We start from the raw sequence: 27,186 nt of genomic DNA, 5'->3' as shown, positions 1-27,186 counted from the left end.
AGCCTCCGGAGGAGGGTCCTTATGGTGTGATGCAGTAGCGTCCTTGTGAGGAAACCCAGGAGGATAACTCTGCATGTTTTGGACTTCCTGAACAAGCTTGTTCATTGCAGTGTGACAGCGGATCAAAGAGAAATTCATCTCAGAGATGTAATCGATCATGCATGTGACTCGCCAATCTGTCACCATAATATCATTGCGTAGAAAGGAACGCAGAGCATCGATCGATTCAGACAAACTTTCCAGGGTGGCCACAGGCCGAGGAGCATGAGCAGCTGGGGAGGAAGAGGACTCGCCGGGATGCAATCTGGGAGATCGACGAGGCAGATGAGGGGGACTGCGGGTACGCTCTCGTGTAGGACGACGGTCCCCAGGATGAGTGAGGCCAGCGCAAGCGGCCGCTTGACGACCTTCTTCCTCCAAAGAGAGAACACAGCGTTGATTTACGCCCATGCGAGCTGTAACCTTGGTTCGAACCATGAGGAAGGAGAAGGAATTTTTGAAACTGCACACTTAAACAAACCCTAGTAAAATTCGGAGGAGACAAAAAAGGAGGTATATATAGAGCACAAAATATGGTAGAAATTTCAACAGGCACATGGTTTTAACATAGCTTCTCCGGGAAGGAGAAGAGTTATGACAGTTCACGGCCCAAGAAACACGTATGCACATGAAAAACTCCCCCACGTGTAAAAATTCCTTTCTTTTCCTTGATTTATGGCATTTAGATCTGCTTTTGACTGTAGCTTGTCTGTCACAGCTCCTCGAGAACCGTTTGATTCCCCCACGCGTCCTTTCTTTTCCTTGATTTACGTTAATTAGATCTACTTTCGGCTGTAGCTTGTCTGTCACAGCTCCTCGAGAACCGTTTGATTCCCCCACGCGTCCTTTCTTTTCCTTGATTTACGTTAATTAGATCTACTTTCGGCTGTAGCTTGTCTGTCACAGCTCCTCGAGAACCGTTTGGTTCCCCCACGCGTCCTTTCTTTTCCTTGATTTACGGCAATTAGATCTACTTTCGGCTGTAGCTTGTCTGTCACAGATCCTCGAGATCCGTTTGATTCCCCCACGCGTCCTTTCTTTTCCTTGATTTATGGCATGCTTTCAGCTATTGCTTGTTTAAACCCAAATCCCCAACCGAAAAAATCATTTCATCAACTCCAATCTTTCTTAATCACTCATCAGCACCACTCTTCAATTCTCTCATTCTCTCAACCCATTATTAATGGAACCACAAACCCAGCAACCAACGGAGGATGGAGGAAGCAACAAAGCAGCCGGGAGCAGTGCTACCATGCATTGCAGGCGGAGCAGTACCAGGTGGGTTCCTACTCCAGATCAGATAAGAATCCTCAAGGAGTTTTATGACAATGGAGTTAAGAACCCAACTCCAGAGCAGGTTCAGGGGATCTGTCTCCAGCTGAAACAGTACGGAAAGGTCGAGAACAAGAACGTCTATTATTGGTTCCAGAACCACAAGTCTCGGGAGAGGCAGAAGAAGAGGTTCACTTCGGATGTTCATGTGCCCATGGGAACTAGTTCTACTGATGCTAGTGGATCCATTAGTCTCAATTTTGGGTCAACTAGTTCTACTGGTTTTGGTGGATCCATTGATCTCAATTTTGGGTCAACTAGTTCTATTGGTGTTGATGGATCCATTAATCTCAATTTTGGGTCAACTAGTTCTACTTTCATGAAACATCGAGGAGAAGATCACCAGGAGATTGAAACCCTTCCACTGTTCCCCATGCATGGTGAGGACATCTTTGGCAACATGAAGACTACTTCCGAGGGAGGTAGCGGTTATGGCGGTGGCTCTCGCATTTCCCTTGAGCTCAGTCTCAACTCCTCCGGAGCTGCTGATTTGGCATAGTACAGTGTATTATTATTATTATTATTATTATTATTATTATTTTTTTTTTTTTTTGTAAATAGCTGAATTTAATAAGACTGAATGAATGCATTTTTTTTTTTTTTTTTTTTTTAATATATAGGACTCAAAAATATTTATAGGACTCAAAATGAAAGACAAAAATATTTATAGGATTCAAAATGAAAGACAAAAATATAAATCCCTTCCCCCACACTTAAATATTGCATTATCCTCAATGTAATCAATTAAAAGCATGCAATGAAATAAGTAAGCATAGATAGAAGACATTTACGAAAACAAATCCTAAAATAAAAACAAAAGAGAAAAATTGAAAAATAAAAAGAAATAGGGAAAGAGAAAGCAAATCTGATTATATTCTGAATTGGGTTGCTGACACGCTCAAAGTAGCACGCAATTTAACCCTGTTGTCGAATGTTAGTATAAAGAAAGTAGGGATCGTTCTATCCGGGGAATGAGGGTACACCTGTAATTGTGTAAACAAATAAAGAATTAAAATAATAAAGTATTATTTACAAAAAGAATAGAAAGAAAAGAAAATATATACAAGTGAACACAAATAAGGGGGGGGTTTATGATTATAGAATCGGATTTAAAATTAAATAAAATAAAGAGAATGTAAAAACACATTTACAAGGGTGGAACGTAAGGAACAAAGATCAAAACTACATCCATATGCAAGAAATCCGGTTACAATTCTAATAGTTGGTTATCTATGAGACGAGAATATATCAACCAAGAAACAAAGATCAAAGCAACCAATGTCCCTTATTTTACTTCCCTTTACACAATTGATCAAGCAAAGCACCTAACCAATATATTTTGAAAACAGGTTTCACACAATCAAAGCAACCATGCAAACTCAAGTTTCAAATCATTAAGAGCAAGTGAAAGTTTAGTCAATAATTGTATTAATCCTAGTACACAAAGCATGTCTATTCAATAACACAAACCAATTGATTTCGACTTTTGTCCAAAGCCTTTACTACTTATTCGAATTAGGGTCACAAAGCATGAACCTAATTACTAGCTCCAATTATATGCAATCGTTCTAAGTTGCGCACCAAAGAACAAAAACATATGAAAGTTTTCCATAAAACAAAATCAATTGATCAATCTCACATAAGCAACATATAAATCAACATATAGAAATCACAACTTTATTTCAAAACATATAAACGGGCTTTAAACTTTGCCCTTAATATTATTTGTTAACTAGAATTCATAGTCTTACCAAATCAAACAAAGAAAACAAGAGAAAGGATATAATACACCTTGAAAGATGAATGATAAAGCCTTGAGACGAAGAACTTGAAGATCCTTGAAAGCAAGCAATCTTCTAGGGACGACACAAGGGTGGATGGCGGCTAGGAAATTGATGTATTGCATGGCTTCTTCTTCTTCTCCTCTTTGCTTGAAAATGCAGAACTAGAAGACTAGAGAATGGAAAGAAAATGGAGAGGAGATGGAGAGACAAAGAAGATGAGATGGATGAAGGAAGAGATATTTATTTTTCTCACAAAATAGGGTATTTATAGAAATACATTGTAGTGTGAATGCAATGGTAAGAAGTCCATTATAATGGCTTCAATGATCATAGCTGCAACTCCACATGGTTGCTGCAATTATGAGAGCTGCCATGCTTGTTGCTTAGCTGCCATGCTTGTTGCTTCCCCATATACTTTATTCCACACAATTCTTCATACCTATATTTACACACTCAAGTACTTATCTATACACTCAAGTACCTATTACAAGATATAGATATTTATACTATAATATATTTATACTATAACAGTCTAAGTTTCTGTCCAAATGGTACTCAAGTTTGAAAACAAACTAAGATAGAAGATGAGGAAACAAAATTGAGTTAGAACTCCTTTGACACAAAACAGATTTCGGGCAGACTTGACCTCAGTGCACTAAAATAATCATAACTTCTTCTAGAAAATAGATATCGATGAGCTGTAAAAAGTTCTGGAAACTAGACATCCGTAGCTTTCCAACCATATAAAGATCATAATTTTCTGAGCTCTGAGCGAGTTTTGACACTCCGTTGAAGTTGACTGATCTGCACTGACAGTTTTCCGAATCTGTAATGGATTTGTGATCTTCTTGAGACTTCTAGATGCTTCATGGACGTTCCATAGACTTCTCCTGGCTTCCACAGGTCTCCTAGTATGAGTAGAACTCCATTTCTTCATTTCTTGATTATTTTGGCGCCCTTTATGCTCTCCTTAGCTATTTTTGGACCTTGAGACTCCATTTTACCTGTAAAACACTAATTAAGTTAAATTGATCAAGATAAAGGAAATAACTTAGCAAAATATAGGGTTTAAACATTATAAACGTCGCATTTTATGCTCCTATCACCGCCTGATCGTCTGGCAGAAAAGAAAAGAAAAAGAAAAGAAGAAGAAAGAAGCAGCCCAGCCCAAAAGGAAGAAGTCAAAGCCCAGCCCACTTACATCAGCCTGCCAAGTCAGCATCTGGACCCACTGCCACGTCATCAGCCGGACCCCATCGCCACGTCAGCAACCGGACCCACACTGCCTCGTCAGCAACAACATCAACATCAGTCTGCCACGTCAGCAACCGGTGCCACATCAGCAGTGCCGGTCAACCTTTTTCCGGCCAACTTCCGTCACTTTCCGGCGACTTTTCAAACCACTTTTTCCGGTGACTTTTTCCGGCCAAATTTCCGGCGGCCTATTTCGAGGTATTTTTTTACTAAACGTTCCCGTTTTTTTTAGAGTTTTTAAATTCAATTTCTCTTCTTTTTCGGGGACTTGCAACCTCCCTTCTTCTACCCCCCTTTCTTCATCATAGGGGAGACCAAATTAAGCCGAACTGTGGGGGTTCGTGCTCCCTCCAAGCTTAGAGCTTGTTAAGATCTCCAAACTTAGAGTTTGTAGAGAATTTATGATCGACCACTTACGTCATTGTTTCGATCTAATCCAATACCTCTTGGAATTTAATTTCTTGGAAGCGACTACGCTCGGAAATTCCTAATTTCTTGGAAGCGATTACGCTCAGAAATTTTATATGTTTTCGTGGTAGCCTATTTCGCTCCGAAACTAACCCTAATTTCTTGTTCTCTTTCAGGATGAGTAACCTGAACAAATTGGACTTTGCTCCATTGGGAACAACTGGCTCTGGATATCACAGGTGGGTTCGTGATGTCCGCCAGCATCTCAAGGTCGATGGAATCCTGGATATGATTCTCGAGCCTAGCCAGGACGTGTTAACTGTTGAGCAAGCTCAAGCTTTGGAAGCAAATAGAGCAGCCTTAGAGGCAAATAAGGCAAAAGCCATCATCCTAATGACTCGTCATATGGATGATTCGCTCCAGTACGAGTGTATGAATGAAGAAGACCCTAGAAGGCTGTGGGTCTCACTCGAAGAAAGATTTGACAACGTCCGTGACTCCCTGCTTCCTGACCTAGAAGTGAGATGGCATAGCCTCCGCTTCTGTGATTTCAAGTCAGTTCTTGACTACAACTCGGAAGCACTTCGCATTAAATCCTTAATGGAATTCTGTGGTAAAGAGATCACAGATGCAATGTTGATTGAGAAGACTCTCTCTACCTTCCCCGTCTCTGTATTGATGGTTGCTATGAACTATCGAATCGATGTTGCTGCAGGACGGATCACAAGGTTTCATGAGCTCATTAGAGCTATAAATGTCGCTGAAAAGCATGACAACATCCTTGTGAAGAACTATAATTCTAGATCCGTGGAAATAGAGCATATTCCGGAATCCAATTATAGTCGCGCCCCTACGAGAAGGCGCCAAGAGCGAAACCCTAATCTTAGGGATACTTCTGGATGTTCTGGTCCTTATAATCGCTCTACTTGGGAAGGTAACCGCCAAAATAGGCGAACACGGAACCGAAGAGGTAAACGTGGAAAGAGAAAGGGAGGCAACGCCTCTGGCCATGTTGGTGGCGCCACCAACACTAAGAGCCATCTAAATGACGCTTTCAAAGCGCCTCAATCAATGGAGTTCGAGCAAAGAGATGTATGTTCTCGATGTGGAGTGTCTGATCATTGGGCACACATTTGTAGAGCTCGTGAAGAACTTGTCACCGCCTACAAAGCATATTGTGAAGCAAGAGAAGCTCACTATGTGGAACAAGAAGATCAAGAAGATGATCTAGAGTAAAGGGTTGAAGACTACAAATTTGGCTGGGATCAATAGATCGCCAATTCTGTTTAAGTCTTTATTTTCCAAGAGATGTAATAGGAAATTGCCACACTATGTAGTAAATGTCATTGGTTTAGTTTTTCTTCACATAGGCTCATCCAAAATGAGTGTGATGTCTAGGAAGGTTTTGAGATAAGTGGTACTTAAGCGAGCTTTGCTCCACCGACATCTCTCTACTCACCTGGTCATATTTATTTTGGAGTTACCGAAAGAAGTCAAACGACTACCTTTGTTTTGCATTAGCTAGCATTTGGATTAGATTCTCCTAATGGTTAAGAGACAATGATGTATTCCGTTGGCTTATGAATAAAATTTCGAGTTCTTTTCTTTATGACTCCATTTTTGATTCTGAGCATATGACCTTTGTGACTACGATGGCTGGGCCATTAATATTAATTCAAGGACATGGAATAGCCCAAGTTCCACTTGCCAAATGGCACCTTAATTACTGTCACAGAAACTCTCTACGCTCTTAGGGCAAATTGCCCTATGAATAGCCAACGGATCCCATGCGAAAACGCATGTAGAGAACGAAAATGAGTTCCTTTGCAATGCCTCTAATGATTGCGAACAAAGGCACATCTTAGAGAAGTTTATGTGTCTCTCTAGTGGACTCTATGTCACTATTCGAGCTATTAAATCCAATGAAGTTATGAGAGAAGATCTCTTGGATTTAGACACATATTGGCTTTGTCACGACAGGATAGGTCATCCTGGTCGTGATATGATATATGCTCCGTATACTAAAGACTTCACACGGACATCCATTCTTCAGAGTGAGAAGAAGCAAGAATCGAAAATTGATTCTTGGACTTAGCAAGACCGCAACAATTGCAGCATCTGGCGCTGCAGCCGTCTTGGGGCGCCATAGGGCTGCCCAAGTCCCATGTGATGACGCCATCAATGGCGCCAACCATGAGCATGACGCCATGGTTGTTCCTCCCAATGGCCATGACGCCATACATACTAATTCCCATGGCTCCAACGCCATGTTGGGAGATGTAGTCACACACTTTGCTTCAAATAGCGTTTCAGACGCTCAGGCCTAACCAAAATTCTCATTGGTTGCTTCTTAAGCCTCTCGCTTGTTTTACAAAGCCCGTTCCTTAGGGAAATTAGGACTGAGACCGTCCTATGCAAAGGATATGAAAATACTCATTATGTTCTTACATAGAATCCGTAGGGATTCTCTGGACTGATTCAACCAACTTGCGGACGCTTAAATATCTCACGATGTTGGTTGACACGCAAACACGCTGGTCACGTGTTGTGCCATTGTCCACTTGTAAATGCTGCTTATGCTACACTCCTAGCAAATATCATATGACAACGGGCTCACTCCCCGGATCATCCTAATTCCGTCAATTGGACTTGACGATGCTAGAGAGTTTACATCGAAGACTTTCGATGGTTATTGTATTGGGACTGATGTTGGACATCATATTCCCATGAACACACCCAAACGGTCTCGCGGAAACGACTACGATCGTAATCCGAACATTGGTAATGCGCACCAATCTCCTCATATCCGCTTGGGGTGATGTAATATCACATGCAGCTAGGCTAATTCGCCTATGACCCACCGCCACTCAACCTACCTCTGCGTTACAGCTAGTGACTGGGTACAAGTATCGTACTTACGCATATTTGAGTGTGCCTTTATGTGCCAATTGCGCCGCCACAACGCTCTATGATGGGTCCTTACAGACGAATGGGCAACTCAGTTGGATTTGAGACTCCAACAATCGTCCGCCACTTAATGCCCTTGCTAGGCGATCTCCTTACCGCTAGATTTGCGGATGTCACTTTGATGAGACAGTCTTCCCGTCGTTAGGGGGAGATAAGAACACGAATGTTCAACAGGAACGATAGGAATTGTCGTAGTCTGTCCCCACTATGTCTCATCTTGATCCCTGTTAAAGTGACGAGATCACACAAATATGCTGCAAACATGCCTGCAAGGATGGACGTCCCTACGAGAGGACGTAGCGCCACCCTACACAGAGGTAGGCATGGCGCCAATGCCATAGAGAGTGGCACTCTGGCGTTACAGGCCATGGCCCCAGCTAGGATGCATGGGAGGCCCGTGGGTTTCGAAGGATACTTTGGGACATTGCAATCCTTTGATCATCGACACTCAAAATCCTTCTCATGAGTATCTTCCGGGTTATGGTTATAGTTGGGGGACGCCTCAACGTTAGAACCTATTCCTGAGAATATAGAGCTCTCTGAACTTACACTAGTGTACATGAGATGTGGGATAGAAACTCCATCATAATTGATGATGTAGTCGCGCATTTCGTTGCGCATGAGTTTGTTGAGTCTGATGACATCGAACCACGCTCCGTTGATGAATGAATGCCAACGTAGAGAGATTTGGCCTAAATGGAAAGATGTGATCCAGGTTAAGATGGATTCTCTAACGAAGAGGAAGGTTTTCTGAGCCAGTAATGCCAACACCTCCTGACATAAAACCTATTGGCTAATGGGTCTTCGTTAGAAAGCGTGATGAGAAAAAGAGATGGCAATCTCGCCTTATGGCGCAAGGCTTCTCACAAAACGCCCTGGAATCGACTACGATGAGACATACTCTCTCGTAATGGATGTCACTACACTGCACTACCTTGTCAGTTTGGTAGTTTCCAAATAACTGATCATGCAGCTTACAAATGTGGTCACTACGTATCTCTATGGGGATCTAGATACGGAATGTACATGAAGCTAGGTTCATGGTGAACTTCATTTACCCAAGTCAAGTGGCTCTAGACCACGGAGCGCGTTTTACAAAGAGGTTGAAACGCTCACTAAGATGACTACTTGATTGAGAAGGGATATGCCCACGCGTTTCCATAACAAGTTTCGGATTCTATCGCGGTTCATGTTGGACATGATCTTCATTAGAAGCCCTTAAAGAGTTAAGGGAAACCGCTGAACACTAGAAATCCGAGTTTGAGATGAAGGATTTTGGGAGAACACGATTATGTCTCGGTTTGGAACTTGAGCATCGTGTTGATAGATGCTTAGGCATTTTGACAAGGTCAAATCTTCAAGCACCCTCATGATCGTCCGTAGTCTTGATCCTGAAAAGGATCATCTTCGTCGAAAGGATGATGACGAAGATGTGCTAGAGGCAGAAGTGCCTTACTTAGTACAATTGGCGCATTATTGTACTTATCCCAATGCACAAGACCGGACATCTCATATGTTGTGAACTTGTTAGCTAAGGTATAGCTGTACGCCAACGCGATGCCATTGGATTGGTGTAAAAGGTATCTTTCGGACTTGAGATGTACGATTGATATGGGCATGTATTTGGACCCAAAATGAGCATTTTGGCCTGACAAGGCACGTCTTGGAGAAATTGAGCTATATATTGTCGACAAGTTATATATTGTCGACAAGTTCGAAATATATATTTAGAGGCTAAATAAAGCCTACTATGGAAGCATGAAAAGTCAACTTTAGCACATTTTCCTACTTCGGCTAGGAGAAACCGAGCTAAACAAGGAAGGAGGGGCGGCAGACTGACCAAATGAACTTGAAATGAGCTGAAACTCTGCAGATCCATTCTAGACAGCCCAAGGATAATTTCTTATGAAGAGTGCCAGAGATTTTTTTGAGTGGAAGGCCTTCAAACAATCAGTCCAATTTTCTACAGAAGCAAAACTGGAAAACTGGACCTGTAAGAGGTCCAGCAGCATTTCCAGCCCAACCTCATGGAATAAAGCTCTGAAAATTTGTCAGGATGATCTACACTCATAGTGGAACATTTTTTATGAAGAAGTCGAAAGCTCATTCTGAAGTCTTGTTGGAGAAATAATTGAAGGAATAAAGGGGCAGAAACTGACCTAAAACCAGCTCAATATTCACATGTTCATGTTTCCTACCCACATGAAGAAAGCTAGATGCTTTTCTTCTTTTCCTTGGATATATTTTTCAAGACAATCTCTTTAATAGATCATCATCACTTCCATGTTTTTGCACCTTCATGCCTTGCTTTCATTTCATCATTTCTCTATCTTTTCCATATTTTACAAATCACTTTCATACTCCACTTTCATTATTTTTCTTCCACTCATCATTTCACTCTTCTTTTTCTTCCCTATATAAACACCTTCTCTTCTCATTCTAAAACACACATTCACATTCAACAACAACATCTCTAAGATGATCTAAGTTCTCTCTAGAGCAAACCTCTCTAAGAGCAACTCCTCTCCCTCTCTTTCTCTTTCTCTTACCGGTGATCACACTCCTAGTCCTAGTCTTCTCAGAAGCCGACTTTCAGTGCCACCAAACCCTCTGTCAACGTGCTTCGGTCCTAGTCTCCTCGGGAGCCGACGGTAGTGTCGCGACCACAACGGTTACAGAACCAGCCAAGCAAGGGTAACGCCCTAGCAACCCAGCCAAGCTAAAGTCACGCTTTAGCAAGATCTCAACATTTCCCGGTGATGTCGCTCTGCTCGATCTACAATATTGAGTATCGATTGTGTTAACAAGAAGAAACTTCAGCAAAGTCCTCACCACGAGGCAGAAAGAATCCCACGACGAGGTTGGTGCTCTCCTCGTCTACAATCGCTTGATAGAAGTCAGGTCAAGGGACACCCCCGACGACCGCACCCGAACGGTGCTGGCACGCCCGCGCAAGAAAAGAGACTGTTGACCAGCTGCAACAAAATTGGAGCCAAACAGCATGCTTTATCCCTACAGAGAGATGATGGATTCGGACCCATCACACACCAGGAACGCCGCCAACACCGGCCTGCGTCCCCTCTCCCCATCCCAAAACGAAGTTAGCGTTTTGGAAGGTTTTGCTGATGCTGGGTATCTCTCTGACCCACACAAAGGTCATTCCCAAACTGGTTAAGTGTTCACCATGGGTAAAGACTGCGATATCTTGGAGGTCTACAGAATAGACCCTAGTCGCTATATCTTCGGACCATGCAGAGACTATTGCTCTTCACGAAGAGATTCGTGAATGTATATGGATTGGATCCATAATTACGCATGTTTGAATAATTGTGGTTTGAAGTCTACCATAGATGAGCCTACAAGCATTTAGGATAATGCAGCTTGTTTTGAACAAATGAAGCAAGGCTACATCAAAGCGACAACACCAACCTTAATCAGCAACAACAGACTCTCCTCAAGATCAAAATGAACTAGGTTCGATCTGAGGACAGTGTGGCAGACTTGCTCACTAAGTTATTGCCTAAATTCCACTTTCGAGAAACATGTTGGTAGCATCGTTTACAGAAGTTATCCGAACTCCCATGACCGTAGTCATCAGGGGGAGATGTAGACATCAGGGGGAGATGTCTACATGTATGGTCTCGAAACGTGAAGGGTGTGTTGTGCTCTTTTCCCCCTTCGACCGAGGTTATTTTTGTCCCACTGGGTTTTTGTTACTTGGCAAGGTTTTTAACGAGGCAACGAGAGAAGCACCGCGTTTGGGCAACACAAGGGGGAGTGTTTAAGGAAATCTCTTTTCTGTGTTTGGCCCAAACTCTAGGTTACTTGACCTAGTGGTAATAAGGTTAAATTAGAAGGATCTAGATTCCTATTCAATGTACGATTACTTTCCTTGTATGATTGAGATTCTATGCATTGTAATCCTCTATATAAAGAGGCCCCTATTATCAATGAGAATACACAGCAAATTCATCTCAATTTCAGTTTCTCTACAACATATGATTCATTTTTCTATAATAATTTTCGTTCAAGCTCGCGACTTCGTGTCATAATTAAATGAAATTAACATAAAATAAACCTTGTAATGAAAAGTAATATTATTAACATAACCAAACTTCTACTTTTTTTTTTTTTTTTTTTTGGTTCGAGGTATCACACTTAATTACCTCCACTATATCATTTGAAACTCCCGACACCCGTCCGCGTTAACAAGGTCAAACTACCGTCAAGATCTTGAGCACTAACAACCTAAACGCTAGGAGCGAATATTATTATCAACATTTTTTCCCGCTAATTAGACCAAAGAATGAAAGTAGAAAGAAACTCATTCCTATGGATGCACACTGCAAGTTCAACTTAAGATTTTCAAATGGTTCGACTATCACAAAACCCTAGCAGATCACTAGGTTAGGAGAGGCTTAACAATACATTTCTTTAGCTTAATTTAATTATTTGTTGACTGTGGACCATATCTGGACACATTACTGTGGTAATTTTTGGTACTTCACGGTAAGGACATGGTCCATTTTGTTATTGTTTATAGCCTACATTGAAAAAGAATATTGATAAAAGCAATTATATAGATCAAATAATGCACTGAAAAATAACAATTGCCAATTAGATCATGTTGTATCAAATGTCAACATCTTTACACGAGTTCTCACAGCTAACAATTGGTTTTAAATTCCTCTCCATGTGCGGTCGATTGAGTCCAAAAAAATGCTGTTATTCCGGCTCAATTTGCAAATATCTATATATTTAAGAGGTTTGGGGCTCTGAGCTGTGCATAAACAAATGTAACTCATTTGTTTTATTAGGAATGGAGTGTCCAAAGCAAGTTCTTAATGCAAGGATATGATTCCTAAGGAGAAATAGGAGTTCATCTTATGTATATTTTAGGGTTGGTTGTTGATAGATCATGAAAATGGATATTAACTTTTCATTTTTTTTTTGGATGACCAATATTTACTTTTCAGTTGAAACTCAACTTAAATGCATATGATTTATGTCCAATTAAAAAATCATGATCCATTTTGAGACTTTGAAACCATATATCTTAAGTTTCATCAATGTCTAAAGCACTGAAAAACACTGAAAGCAACATCTCTTTCAAAGTCGTAGATCTCAAATAAGTGCATTTTAGTTAGTTAGTGTTAAGTCAACACACCTAGGGACACTCTAAGAGTGAAGATACACTTATTTGAGGAGTTGAAAGTTGTCGAAATTATTATGATAAAACCAGTTTTTAGTTGAGAAGACCATATTGATTCAAGAACAAGAATTAATAAGAACGTTGTGGAAGACATTTTTCCAGGCAAATCAGAAGGTATCAATGGCTAGTATCTAGAGAAAGAAGATTAAAAAAACTGGAGAAATCGTAAAATTATAAATCATGAAAGTTTGTTTTTTCAAGTTGGGTCTTTGGAAATCAAGTTAACTATTAAATCCATCTCTTTCTAACTAAATGAAATATAAACCAAACGATATTAGGATCAAACTCTAATTCATTGACAAATGAAGTAAAATAAAGCGAGTCTGAGACTAGGAATGGCTCATACCTACACTAATTTAACATCTTTGGTGCCCTAGAAAGAGACACAGCGCATCATCAAATGTTTCCTTAAACGAAGCTTCAAGCGAGTTGAAAAGAAGCATATGTACTCATCTAGAGGAACATGAGGTTTCCGATTGCTACAGTAGCTGTTATATATGGCAAGCATCAGTAGTAGAGTGGGTAAAAAACAGCCTAGTCTTTTGGCTTGCTATTTAGGGTCCCATGGCGTCCCTCATGGTCTCTGTACATGTTGGCCAGAAGAGGCACGGCATTGGCAGGTTCACCAATCAGGGTAGGCCACGTTAGCTGCATGTAGGGGGCAGAATTTTCTTGATTGGGTATTTTTGAACCCAGGATAAACCATGGGTGGACAAGTTGTCAAGTAAATCGTCCTAATTTTTTTTTTCAAACAGGCCACGGTAAGATTATAACTTAATTGAATGGATTTGAATATACTGAACTAGGGATCAGACCCATCTACTCTAGATTTGTATTGAATTGGTCTGCTTAATAGATCGTAGATGAATCGCTAAATAACTCTCACAACAATTTGTGATGCAAATTATAATTGGTGTAAAGTTCATATTCATGTGTTCTTGTGCTGCTCAAAGCTCTAAAAAATACTTTTGTTTTCCATGTTGGGTTCAAAATTCTAGAAGGGATTCGAATAAGCTCCATATCGACTTAACATGTTGAACTTTCTATAAGTTCCAGTGCTACTCAATCACGATTTTTTTTCCAAATGGTAGATTTGAATGCATGAATTGAAACTTATAAGTTCATAGGGTATTTTGACAACATAAGCATGATTCGTAATCAACTCTACTACCCAAGTGCTATTCTTACTTCTTAGAGATCATGTGGTCAGTTACCGTTGTGCGTACGTGTATAGTGTTTGTACATACTCTACTAGTCTGTTAGTTCTTCTGTTCTTGGGGTTTGATGAGCAAGAGAAAACAATTATATACACAAACACGAGGGAAAAAAAAATGTTGACTAGGTTAGGTCAAAATTGACCTACACCCTGGGTCGCTAGAATTTTACTATTGACCTAGGAAATACACCCGCATTTTTTATTTATTTACTTTATACGTAATATAGTAACGATCATAAGTTAAAGGGACCTACGATAAAAAAACGTTTACCAAACATCTTTATGAAATTTATACATATTACAAAAGCCGGTGTTCTAACCGGACGTGCATATTGACACATTTTAAAAACGTAAATTCTAAGCAGGCTACATAGACACAATACACTGTCTCACTGTCAGAGGCAACAAGCTTCCTCTTCATTTGCTTCCAGATGTCATTCATGTTATCCTGAAGCTCAGATGAAGCTTCATCAACCGACTATCTTCAGAGCTCTCATCCTCAGAATCTTCTTCTTCACTTGCTTCCATGATAGCATTCATGTTATCCTAAAGCTCATATGAAGCTTCAGCCACTGCCTCATCTACAGTGACCTCATTCTCAGAATCCCCTTACGCGCTGGAACCTGATTCAAAATCTAATTTCCCATTGTAATCACCCAATGCCTCAGCCTTGAAGCTTCTTTAGGCTCTATTACAGTGGCAGCCACATTCACATCAGAACTCTTGCTTGCCAGTCTCTTAGTGGGAGTTGAACTCAAAGTCAATGAAATAGGCTCAACAATTTTCACAGCACTTAGTGATTCGTTTACTTTATGTCGCAACGCAGATTGAATAGTAGTAACATAATTACAATCTTTGGCAACTATCAAATCTTGTGCTCCTTCACAATGAGGTTCTACAGGCAGCAACCACAATGACATTCAAAGAAGTTCAATAAAAAGGATACAAACTGAAGTTAAAGCAAGCATAAGGATCTTGGTCACAATAATGAATAAATTCCAATTTAACTTACCCTTTATACTCATCTGAGATCTTTTCATCAGATTCATCCATAAACTCTGATATCATTTCATAATGATATCTGAAGCTGACTTTGGTACAGACACCTCACATTCCATTCCTACTTCTGCATTGAACCATCTATCTGCATCTCAGTCACATTCATCTTGCTATCTTTGAACAGACTTCCATCCACAACTTGTCCATTTGATTTTAGCTCCGACGAAACTTCAGAAGCATCAATTCTATTTGAGCTTCCCTCTGATACTGTCAGCATACAGATCCTGTTCCACACCATGTAAGTCATGTGAGAGAACAATATTTTGGCTCCACATGTCATCTAAGAAACAACAAATTTAGTAAATCTCAGAACACACCACAAAAAATTTTCATTAATCAGAAAACATAAAGGACATTTGACAACGTGTTGTGAATGTTAAATCTAAAAAGGGCAAAGGTGCAGAAAACAGGTTTGAATCATACAACTGAAAGGATTTGTTTGAAAGAGATGTATGCTTTTTCACGTACCCCATGAATTTATCAATCTGAGGGTTTGTTATAGTATTCTGCTAAATTATTTGTATGTTGAGTGACATTCACCAAACCATAGATCATAGTTTCAAGAAAGCAAAAAGAAAAAAAGTATCAATGGCAAAAGTAGAACTCGTTTGTTCATAATCTCATAAGTCATAACAATGAAAACCAGGTTGGTTATTCCCGGCCTAAAAGAAGAATCAGCAGTAAGGAAAAAAAGGATATATGAGAGCTATTGTTAGAGAGATTTCCTCTCAGCATTCAAAACTGATTCAGTAACTGCTGTAACAGTTTTGATTTTCTGTATTTAGTCTTTACTGCTCTTCATAGAGTTTTGTAACTGTAGCTTATGTATAGCCTATATATCTGTACATTGTAAACACAATTGAATCAATAGGAAATCATTGTTTTACAGCTATCTAAGGATCGAAAAGATGATAAGCTTCCAAAAATGATCGAAACATAAAGTCTATACTTACCAGCGAAGGTACTGTCATCGATGATTCCTGCTGGAGGAGATAAAGACTTTGAGCAGGGAAAACGGAACTTCATGATTTACAGGGCTCTTGGCAAATTGTGTTCGGTCCTTGATAAACTGATCACTTTGACATTCTGAATTAACAAATGGAGATTAAACTATGATAACAAAAAGTAAAAAATAAATAAAAATAAATAAACTCACATAATCTCCTTAATATAGCATAATGATCGGATCAAACCACAAAAGTAACTTCATCTCTCTCCCAATAATTTTTCCATCTCCACTTCCTCTGATGCAAACATTGGTCTGTATAGTATAGGCCTTCCCAAATGTAGTCCTCAAAAACTCGATTTCCACTTCATCTTGATACCCCGGATGAGCTTCACTGTTTGAAAGCTACAACAAATTCGTTCAGTTCATGATCAGCACAATTAATTGAAGCAAAATCCACTATGCTTATGAAAATTATGAAAGCTTTAGTTTCCTATTTCAGATCTCAAATTCAATATATAACATCAAAAGGAACATGATTTACACTCACTACCAGAGCTTATCATATATAAAATAACACGTGTGCCAAATACAAAATTCAAGACTAGTATGGACTATGGACAACCCCAGTTCAGAGCTACCTCAAATAAACCCAAAAAACAACAAATTCAAGTAAAATCCAGATTTCAGGAATCAGTAGGTAAAGACACAATCTGAAGCAACCCAGAAACTGCTCAATGAAAACAATTGTTCATATGAGGCTTTAATCAATTGGAAGAAACTCAAATAAAACACGAAATGAAAAAGAATTACCCATATTCCTCCTCCTCTTCCTCAGATTAAAACCAAAGTACCCAACAAATAATACACAATTTTCTCAATGCAAATAAAGAGGAGGTACAAAGTTGAGAAGCTAAAGTTGGTGATCATTGTTCATCGGCTTAAAACCCAATTGCTTCTGACAATGCTTCAGCTAGGTGTCTCTTTTAAATGCCAATGAGCATATGTATATAAGCCAGCCCAACTCCTGGAATGAAAATAGCTTAATATTCATACAAGAAAATCCATTTCTTGCAAACATTTTAAGTACGCTATCCATCTTAACCACCACTCAATTCTATCCATTCTCACTCTACACCGAAAACGTTCCAATATGTGAATAGCTATTACCTAGACTTCAAAACTCAGTAGTTTCATTACTATTTCCTCTTTTTCAGTTGTCATTGCAATAAAAAATTGAGCATATATTGTAGGTAAACCTCACTCAATCATACTGTCCCGAATCAAATTTTACAAAAATAAAAGTTCAGCAACCATATCAAATTTCTAACTCAATCATTCAGGCTCAAAATTTCATCATACAAATCAACACCAAACAGACCAAGCAAGCCCAATATCAAATTATTCAAGACACTTAATAACTGAGCAAAACGCAAAATTTGATGAATTCTTGTGGAATTTTATCTGGGTTGGACTCAATCATGCACCAAGACATGATCAAAAACACTCAGGCTGAAACAAAATTAAACAATTCCACAGCTTTGCAATCAACTAAAGCAGTAAAAGCCCTAGACTCAACTCTATTAGGTCAACAACGACGCCATTTGCATGGCTTCGGTGGGAAACAGAGAAGAAGAGAACTCACCAAAAATGATGAGAAGCCTTTCAGACACGGTAATGATTTCTCGTAAAAGCACTCAACACTTATTCTTATTTCTTACTCCTAAAAGCCTTATTCAATAAGGCCTGGGGCCAATTAAGCAAAAAGAAATGGGAAAACACAACCAAAAAATGAAGATCCCAAATCAGCAATTACAGTAACACATATTAAGCTGAGAGAAAAAAACCGAAAAGAAGCTACAGAGCTCTCGATTGGAACAAAGCACCAGCATGACCAAAGGTTGCACAATAATGGGGAGAGGTCCAATATGAATCACTCTGTTTGTTTTTTTTTTTTCTATCGTGTTCTTGTTTTTTCCTTTATTGCTAAGTAGAAAGAGAGTAAAGACTTGTACACATGTGAATCAATAGAAGCATAAGAATTGAAATGCAGCAAAATCCCCACACAAGCATTTTCCCAAACACGTGGTATGCATGGCACAAGTCATATAAGTTTATAACACACCATTGCAAACTTTGGTGAACAAATCTTCTATTGAGGAAGATTGCAGCGAGGCGGAGCAGTAGAATCTGGAAGGTGGGGTAAGGAATTTTTCAGAACAAGTAATAACACATTTGAAGGTAGAAGCAAGCAAGAAATTGTAATGCGTATATAGATAACACAAAGAAAGAAGGTTTACTTATTGTTAAGGCACTCGCATAGAAGGTATACTTACAGTGAAATCTGGTTAAGATATCAAATTAGTACTTGCCGAGTTCATTTCATCCTCAATAGTCAGCAACTCCTCTGGAAATATTATATAGATTGTCGCGAATCAGCATTTCATATACAAAATTTTTAATATGAGGACTCTAATTGTATAGATAGATAGATCTATACATACTGTGGAAATTTCATGATTGGGACACCGGGGAGAATAATATATATTGGGAAAACACAAAACATTAAATATGAATGGTGAATTGAGACTTACCCCAACAATCGACATCTGTGTCTGCCTCTTCGTTTGTTAGCTGTAGCGTTTTATCATGAACTTCGGAAATCTTCAATTTGAGGCAGTTGCTCATGGTCGAAGTTGAAAGACGAAAATCTAAGTGATTGTCAACCATTAACCACCACGATAGTCTTCGGCTTCCAAAAAGAATTTTCCTTGACAATTTGATTTCCTACAGTTGACCTGCAAAAATAGATAATTAAGAGCATCGTTAAGATGATTGAAGAGAAGTATTGTAATGCAAATTATTTGGCAGGTTAATTTTCTTATGTAAACCTCAGCTTTTAATGTATCCAACAAAGTACAATATATCATTTATAGGCCAGACAATGGGATTGAAAAAGGCAACCCAAGAACACAAAAAAGTAAAAATCAGGACTGAAAAAATGCAGGAATGTAATCAGATCGAAACTATAAGGCTCCAACTGCAGTTTAGTTTTCTGCTCTAAATAGAATTATACTCCTGTTAGATAGCCAATGGCAAAAAATGCAGCTACATAACCAAAGCATTCCCATTTATATCACCACAGCTATGTCTACAAATATTATGAAGTGCCTATCAGCATGACAATGTGTTGAGCCAAGGGCATTACAGAAAACCAGACTTCATTTTCAACATTAGGAATTCAAGAAAGCAATGAATTTGGCTTTGTCTAACATAAATAGGCTTTCAATTAAAAATCGAAGAGGGAATAGTTTGTTCACCTGTTTAATGCCCAATTTGTAATGCCTTCTTGAATAAGATTGATTGAGGAGATTTGTGCTCCAAAGTGTAAACAGTTATCTTATTGATGAACAAATATAAATTTATCAACTCTTTTAAGCATTACCCCTTCATATTCTAAATTAAAGTTCTCATAAAACCATCACCAAAAAATTACTTTAGCTGTTATGTCTGTTTGATATTAATAGGATTGAAAGAAAACTGCTTCTACAACCTGGCCTAAACCTCTTCCACTTTGCCTACATACAGAACAATAGTAAACATCAATCTCAAAAGGAGTACACACCACACAAAGACATAGTTGATATTTCAAAACAGAAACAATCACAACTCCGACAGGCAAGACTCTTTGTCGGGAATCTAGTAGTTGGAACCTCAACGCATTTTTTCTGTGTAGCCTTTGCTGTAAGATTTTTATAATTCTATTCCATGTTCCTATTCTCAAACAGAAGTTATAGTCCTATATCTCCGAAAAAGCCAGATGAAGTTTATATATTGCGATTCAGTTACCAATATCTGAATTTTGAACTTTGATCATTCTCTGTACACTATGCTAAGGAAGAGCTAAGAACTCACCTCAACTCAGCCATATCGGACAAATCAAATTTATCCCAATAAACCGACCCATATCAGAAAGTAAATAATCTCAGTCAAGTTCTAAGCATGACATGTTCTCAATATTGATATCTGCTCCACAGGCACCAGTTATTAAATGGATATATTGCAGATCCGAAAATTCCATTACTTTGACATACAATTTTGCATAAAAATAGCCAAGGAGAACAAAAGTCTTACCACTTCTCATCAAACATAGACGATATTTCCTTCCACACCCCATTATCCAAGAACAGATAATTTCCTTCTACTATGACCACTTTATTCCTGCAAAGAAGAAATTAGAGAGTTACCTCCACCTGTGAAAGATGCCAGAATCAAAATGACACAATTTTTGGCCTACCATTACGGCTTAATGTTCTTGGCATCCTAAACCGTTTATATCAGCTCATTTGTTACTGATAGATACTCCTGAAATAGCTAGTTGCATTTACTAATTTCAATCCACTAATGGCAAACAAATCCACCATCAAACTAAAATATTGGCAGATGACAAATGATATTATCTTTCTGACCTACTGAGAGCCCCGTTAACTTTCATTGTTAATACTGTTCTCAGACATTGTTTGAGTTCCCAGCTTTCTTTTGCTTTCCAATCAGTCATGTTTCTCTAGAACATGCCCCATATTTCTAAATGTTTAGCTAGTGTAAAGAAGAATATTCATGTGAAAGGGACAGATTACTCACAAAGATATCATCCTCTACTGGATCTCCAACACCATGGTCAAATGAAGGTGCATATACTGATCCCTGCAACAATCTTTTGTTTAGAACGTATGTGACAGAGACAAGTAATCATAAGTAGTGAGCATCAAATAATCACCTGACTTCTCAGAGTCTTCAAAGACTTGAGTAGTAGCTCAGGGTTGAAGGTCCATGGAGCTGATCCACCAATTCATAACATCAAAGGTTAAATTGCGTACAAAAGGTTTCAAACTATAACTAATAAAATATAGAAAACCTCACCTCCCCTTCTTGCATGAGCTTCCTCAGGATTCTAATATGCGAGAAAATTATGGGAAATTAGAATCACCCCAAAGATATTCATCAACATAAATGTTTGGTGAACAATCTTCCACTTATGTCAGACCATTGCGGCCAGGTGGAGCAGTAGAATCTGGAAAGTGGAGTAAGGAATTTGTCAGAACAAGTAATAACAAATTTGAAGGTAGAAGCAAGCAGGAAATTGTAATGAGTAACAAAGAAATTAAGAAGGTTTACTTACGATGGAATCTGGTTAAGATATCAATCAGTACTTGCCAAATTCCGTTTATCATCAGCAGTCAGCCACTTCTCTGGAGATATTACACAGATTGTCGCAAATCAGCATTTCATATACAAAATTTCCAATATGAGGACTCTAATTGTATACATAGATAGACATACACATAGCTTGGAAATTACATGATTTTGGGCACCGGAGAGTACATATTGGGAAAAATCTTTAAACATAAATGGTGAATTAAGACTTACCCACACCATCGACATCTGTGTCTGCCTCTTCGTTGGTTAGCTGTAGCGTTTGGTCATGAGCTGTGAAAATCTTCAACTTGAGGCGGTTGCTCATGCTTGAAGTTTCCAAGGTCGGGAATTTAGCGATGCAATTTCCGGAGCAAAACCCTTGCAGTCTTGGTAGACGAAATAGTTTCAAATGTTTCAACCGCCTGAATGTAATCTCATGTCTTGAATCGTCGTCTCCATCGCTTCCCACTATCTCCACCAGTCTTGGGCACCACTCGACTTCCAGTTTTGTGAGTTGCGTTAAACTTTTGGCCATGGAGTAAGTTATCAAGTATTTCAATCCCTTGCAATGACTTACTTCCAAACTTGTTAGATTGTTGAAGGCTATTGCGGATGATCTCAGATTCCTTAAGCTGTGACAACCATTCACGTATAGAATTTGCAGGTTTGGAAAATTTGGGATGCGGGGGGCTGATTGTGAGTTATCCTCATCATCATCCTGGCCTAGATGCATCAGCTTCTCCATTCGAACAAGCCTCAACTCTTTTAAATGTGGGAGCTGCTGTTGCTGCTGGGTCCCAATCCCAACTGCACTGTTTCCTTCTGGGTCGAGTAATTTGTCAAGGAAAACAGCTGACTTGGACTCCGGACAACAAACATCAAGAAACTTTAGTTTGCTAAACAACCGCGCTGCTGCTGGGAGTGGACCATTCAAAAACTCCATTGCATTCACGCCCAAACATTCCAATTTGGGAAATGAATCCTAAAAAAATAGACAAGATCAGAGAACTTGATTATTATTAAACAGTTGTTAATTTGATGTGCTGATTCACATTTTAGTACTTAAAAAGCCTTTGGACTGCATATATGTGTGCGTATTATTATGCATTACAAAATATGCTAACTAAAAATAAATCAACCATTCCTCTCTCTTTTATTTTTTATTTTTTATTACAGTTAGAATTTAGTTATATACCTCTCAAGTACTGCCACTTTGATTAAAACAAATATGATGAACCAACTCCAAAGTGGAACATTTTTGAATTTTTTAAAACTATGACGCTCTCTTCTCTCTCGAGACAAACCCTAAGGTCGAAACCGGCTTTGAGTGGCGGCGGCGGCGGCACCGCAAAATTTCTGACTCTCGGCAGAGAGGTTTCTCAGCCACGTTGTGGCTCTGCATCTTGGATTTGGAAGGGCGGCGACGTCTCTCTTTCTTCTCCCTTCCTTGGTGACGGCAGTGCTTGGCTCTGACGTCCCTTGAATCTATGTTTGGATCCGTTTTGTCTACTAGATGGATCGGATATGCTGCAGGCAGCCATCTTGGCTGAGATGGCGCGGGTTTCATTGCCTTCAACCTCGTCGGCGGTAGGCAGGGCAGGGCTATTCGCTGCCGTATTTGGGTTAGGTGATGTGGGACAAGGAATCGGTGATGACTGGATTGTTCAGGCCGGCTTGGATTCAGATCCGATCACATGGGAGGCTGAGGATGACGTGATCGGTGGTGAACCGGATTCCCTTTTGGCGGCAATGATTGCAGCTGGGCTGCAGTTAGACTGGGACGGTGATGATGGTGACCTTTCTCCTATGCTGGACGGCGGCGAAGGGAAAGGCTGTGGCGGCAGTGGTGGTGGTGGTCCTGCTGAGGGTGGCGGCTGTTTGGTCGCTAGGAATGCTAGGGTTTGTTTCTGGGCTCTAAGACTGTTGGGCCTGGAGTGGACTTCTGCTCATGGTTGGAGTCTTTGGGCTTGCTTTTGGACGGTGGACTTCCTGTGTGCTGTATGGGTCTCTTGCTGGGCTATGTTTGACTGGGGATTCTCAAGTTGGGCTGCTCTGATGAATGAAGATGGAGTGGATGATGATACGTCATCCTCTACTCCTAATTTTATTAATTTTTGATCTTGGTCGCAGAAACCAGTAGCTCTGAAGGTTTTTTATTCCTGCTTCGGAATTTCTAGGTTTTTGTTTGAAATAATGGCGCGTGAACTTCCTAAAAGGTGGGTGTACTGGGGGTATACTGGGTTCTTGTTCTTGTTTAGAATAGGAGTCTTAGGGTGCTCTGAGGAACGATTCTTTCTGTCGACCCCATAGGGGTGTTTCGTTTTTGTACTGCTTGCTGAATCAATATAATGGGCTGACCTTTTTTGATCAAAAAACTCCAAAGTGGAACAAAAAGGGCCCAACTTTTTAGATATGTGTGCATTTTTAAGTTTTGACTCATGGTTCATGCTTATGCAAACAGATTAGTTTTGTGTTCTTCTTCATTTTTTTTTTTTATTGCCTGACTGCATAAACATGTTTTTCTTTCATGAACCTCTCGTTTTAGTGACATTCTAATCACGAGGTCAATAAATCTTAGAACATTTTAGATGCTGAGACAAAAGTCATGGTGTTATCAAGGTATGTCATAATATATTTTAAATTAATACTTTTAATAAAAAGAAGGTGTAAATTGTATTCATACCTGATCAATTAAAAAGAGAGACTGCAGGATAAGAACACTGAGACGTTCCGACTCATTATGTCCTTGAAAATTTGAGATTTCCTCGGCAAACACTTTGACTTTAGCACATTGTACCACCCTCAACTCATTAAGTGACGGCCAGACAGACACATGCATCCCTGGGTAGAAATTCATGAGGTTGGACAAATTTCTGAAAATCACTTGTGTTACTTTTGGAAACACAAACTTAGGTGTTGTTTGTAGTCCCTCCTCTCTTGCAATGATTTCCTCCACTCCACAGTTCGTCACTATCAGCCTTTCTAACTGTTGGAGATTTCTAGCCATTGAAACCGGAAAAATACTTTTCAAATTCTCACAAGAATCAATTTCAACTGATTCTAGATTTTGACAGTCACAAGATCTCAGCTGAGTTGCAGCTGACGTGTCATGTATTCCTCTAACATCAATTCCTCCAAGTTCAAATACATCTTGTACATACTTGCACTCCTTTATCAATAAGGTCTCAAGAACATTCAATCTTCCTATAGTACTGGGCACAAAGATATTTATTAAATTTCCACATCCATGTACTTCAAGGTCTTTGAGTCTACTAAAGGAGTTTAGAGAAAGTTGACTGTGCCATATTGTGGTCAACTTTGTTAGACCCTTGAGAGACAAACTTTTCAAGCTAGGAAATTCAACCTGTATAAAATATAAACATAAATAAGATGAATAATAGTCTTGTTAAAGAAACTTTTCTTTTCACTCAATTAAGTGAAGATATAATATAAACATATATTAAAGAACGTTAACAAAGATATAATTAGTTATTTCACCTTGTTGTCAAAAAGAAAAGGTTGCAGTACTTCAATCTCATGGTTTTTGCTCGAGTCAGTGTCTTTGATGTCCTTGCCAATTGTATTACTTTTACCCATAGAATCAAAGATGAACGTCTCCAGTTGAGTACAACTCATGGATAATTTTTCCAAAGATGGAAATTTAACAATACGAGTTCCCGAGCAAAAGCCTCTCAGACTTGGTAGAGCAGAAAGTTCCAAATGTTTCAACACCCTGAATTCAATCTCATTTTCTGAATCATCATTTTCATTGCTCCCCACTATTTCTATCATTTCCTCACAATCCTGGACTTCTAGTTTTGTGAGGTGCATCAAACTTTTGGCCATGGAGAAAGATATCAAGTATTTCAATCCCTTACAACGACTTACTTGCAAAGTTGTTAGATTCTTGAAGGATATTGCGGATGATCTTAAATTCTTTAAGCTGTCGCAGTCTTCCAGCTTCAGAATTTCCAGATTTGGAAAATATGAGCATGCTGGTCCGAAGTTATCCTCCCCAAGATTCATCAGCTTCTGCATCCCGTAAAGGTACAACTCTCTTAAATGTGGGAGGGTCCCATCCCCAACCGCATGTATTTCTCCATTACTACTCACATTGACTTTTTCAAGACCAAGTAATTTATCCAGAGAATTCACAGATGAATTGGCGTATGCATAACTATAAAGACCTTTGAGCTTCCCAAACAGGTGGAGTGGCGGACTATTCCAGTTCTCCATTACGTCGAAGCCTAAACTTTCCAAATTCGGGAATAAATCCTGAAATATGAATCATGTAACTCCTGGTCAGTTATGATCAAGATTCTAGAGCAACAAAACTCGAATTGATTTTTGTTCGTAGCTTTGAATGGAGAATTTGATTAAGTGCTTATATATAGATTTTGACACGGGTATGAAGAGAAATTATGTAAAAGTATTGTTACCTTCTCAAGTAAAAACAAAGATCGTTTATTTGGAGTGCAAAGATTGTTCAACTCACACCTGCCCTCTGCAAATGTCTGCACTTCAGTACAATTATACACCGACAAAGTTACGAGCGATGGCCACTTCGAAGAATGCGATTCTGGATAGAAACTCCTAAGTTGGGGTAAATCTTGAAATCTCACATATGTTAGTTTTGAAAAAACAAACATAGGTGTTGTCTGTACACCGTCTTCTTTTGAGACGATTTCCTCTACCCCACAATTCCGGACTTTCAGACTCCTCAACTGTTGAAGACTTCTGGCCACTGAGGCTGGAAAAATACTTTTCAAACTGTCACAGGAAACAATTTCTATTGTCTCTAGATTTTTTGAACTCTCTAGAGAAACTTGATTGTTCCATATTGTCGTTAACTTTGCTAGGCCATCAATGGATAACTTCTTTAAGTTTGGAAACTCTACCTGCATATACATGATATTCATCTTAATCATGGACTCGTGAAGAAACAATATGTAATTAATTGATCGAGAATATTGGAAATAAAAAGTGAAAGAAAATATGTCAAGGTATTAGCCAAAAAGAAATAGGAAAATAAATGTATTTGTCACCTTATTGTCAAAAAGAAAGTATTGTATCCCAAAGGATGGATTTGAAAGTTCAGTATGGTTTCTTGAGCAGAATTTAGTGAGATTTGGAATGTCTTTTAGCTCCAGAATTTGTAGCTGGCAAAAGAAGTCGTCTACAATTTCTTCATCAGATTCTATTGATACTATCTCTTCCATTATTTGACATCCTGATACCTCAAGACGTTTGAGTTGTGCAAGGCTTCTAGCCATTGAAGATGATAACAAGAATGTTAAACCATTGAGTTCATTCACCGCCAACCATATTAAGTTGGGATACCTAACCTGTACATATGGCACAAATAGATCATGTTTAGGAAATCATATTTGCTATTGCTAGATCATTAGGAAAAATGACAAAAGTAATTAAATACTAAAAACAAAAGAGCAATTATATGACTATTTTAAGAATGACTAATCGATATTTTCGATACTCTAAAATATCTGACTTCTTTTTCATAGATTGTGGAGTAGGCGTCTTCGAAACAATGTTCTTGTACTGTATTTAAATTGTTGTTAAAATGATAATGCACATCGGGAAGTCTCTGCAACATCCTGAAACAATGATGAAAGTTTGTCTAGAACTACATTTACCCTGAGTAGTCTAGAACTTACCCAGAGTTATCATGTAACTAAGCAATCAAGTAAGAAGCAATATGAGTAATCAAGTAAGAAACAATACGATTAGAAGTTCAGCCTCCTAATAACATTTA

General features: G+C 39.0%; 2 protein-coding genes across 15 annotated transcripts in view; one reads left to right on the top strand and one right to left on the bottom strand.

Annotated features, from left to right (window-relative positions):
• Nucleotides 1-1,217: 1,217 nt before the first annotated feature.
• On the top strand, nucleotides 1,218-2,255 carry LOC133708177 (protein WUSCHEL-like). The gene has a single exon (XM_062133633.1). It carries the CDS (start codon nucleotides 1,223-1,225, stop codon nucleotides 1,868-1,870), a length of 648 nt encoding a protein of 215 aa, XP_061989617.1. The 5' UTR covers nucleotides 1,218-1,222; the 3' UTR covers nucleotides 1,871-2,255.
• Nucleotides 2,256-14,470: 12,215 nt separating this feature from the next.
• The window catches only part of LOC133708286 (disease resistance protein At4g27190-like), a 29,234-nt gene continuing 16,518 nt past the window's right edge, over nucleotides 14,471-27,186 (bottom strand). For 3 of the 14 annotated variants that reach the window (XM_062133757.1, XM_062133756.1, XM_062133755.1), the window contains one exon: nucleotides 26,621-26,758. Coding sequence is in view for 11 of the 14 variants with exons in the window: in XM_062133744.1 (XP_061989728.1) it covers nucleotides 21,417-21,466; nucleotides 21,645-22,395; nucleotides 24,097-24,777; nucleotides 24,912-25,688; nucleotides 25,853-26,311; nucleotides 26,459-26,686 (2,946 nt within the window). In the remaining 3 variants the exon portion in view is untranslated. Of the gene's footprint in view, nucleotides 15,108-15,224; nucleotides 15,496-16,224; nucleotides 16,358-16,427; nucleotides 16,623-17,030; nucleotides 17,245-18,342; nucleotides 18,408-18,553; nucleotides 18,625-18,811; nucleotides 19,016-20,132; nucleotides 20,244-20,351; nucleotides 20,439-20,858; nucleotides 20,922-20,994; nucleotides 21,054-21,136; nucleotides 21,289-21,396; nucleotides 21,467-21,644; nucleotides 22,396-24,096; nucleotides 24,778-24,911; nucleotides 25,689-25,852; nucleotides 26,312-26,458; nucleotides 26,759-27,186 lie in introns of those variants that run through there. The other 11 variants (XM_062133744.1, XM_062133745.1, XM_062133747.1 and 8 more) reach the window with 11 other exon arrangements.

The sequence above is a fragment of the Rosa rugosa genome, chromosome 5 (assembly GCF_958449725.1).
Source record: "Rosa rugosa chromosome 5, drRosRugo1.1, whole genome shotgun sequence".
Lineage (NCBI taxonomy): Eukaryota > Viridiplantae > Streptophyta > Magnoliopsida > Rosales > Rosaceae > Rosa > Rosa rugosa.
Note: the sequence above shows the minus strand (reverse complement) of the source record. Positions and strands in the feature narration are given on the sequence as shown.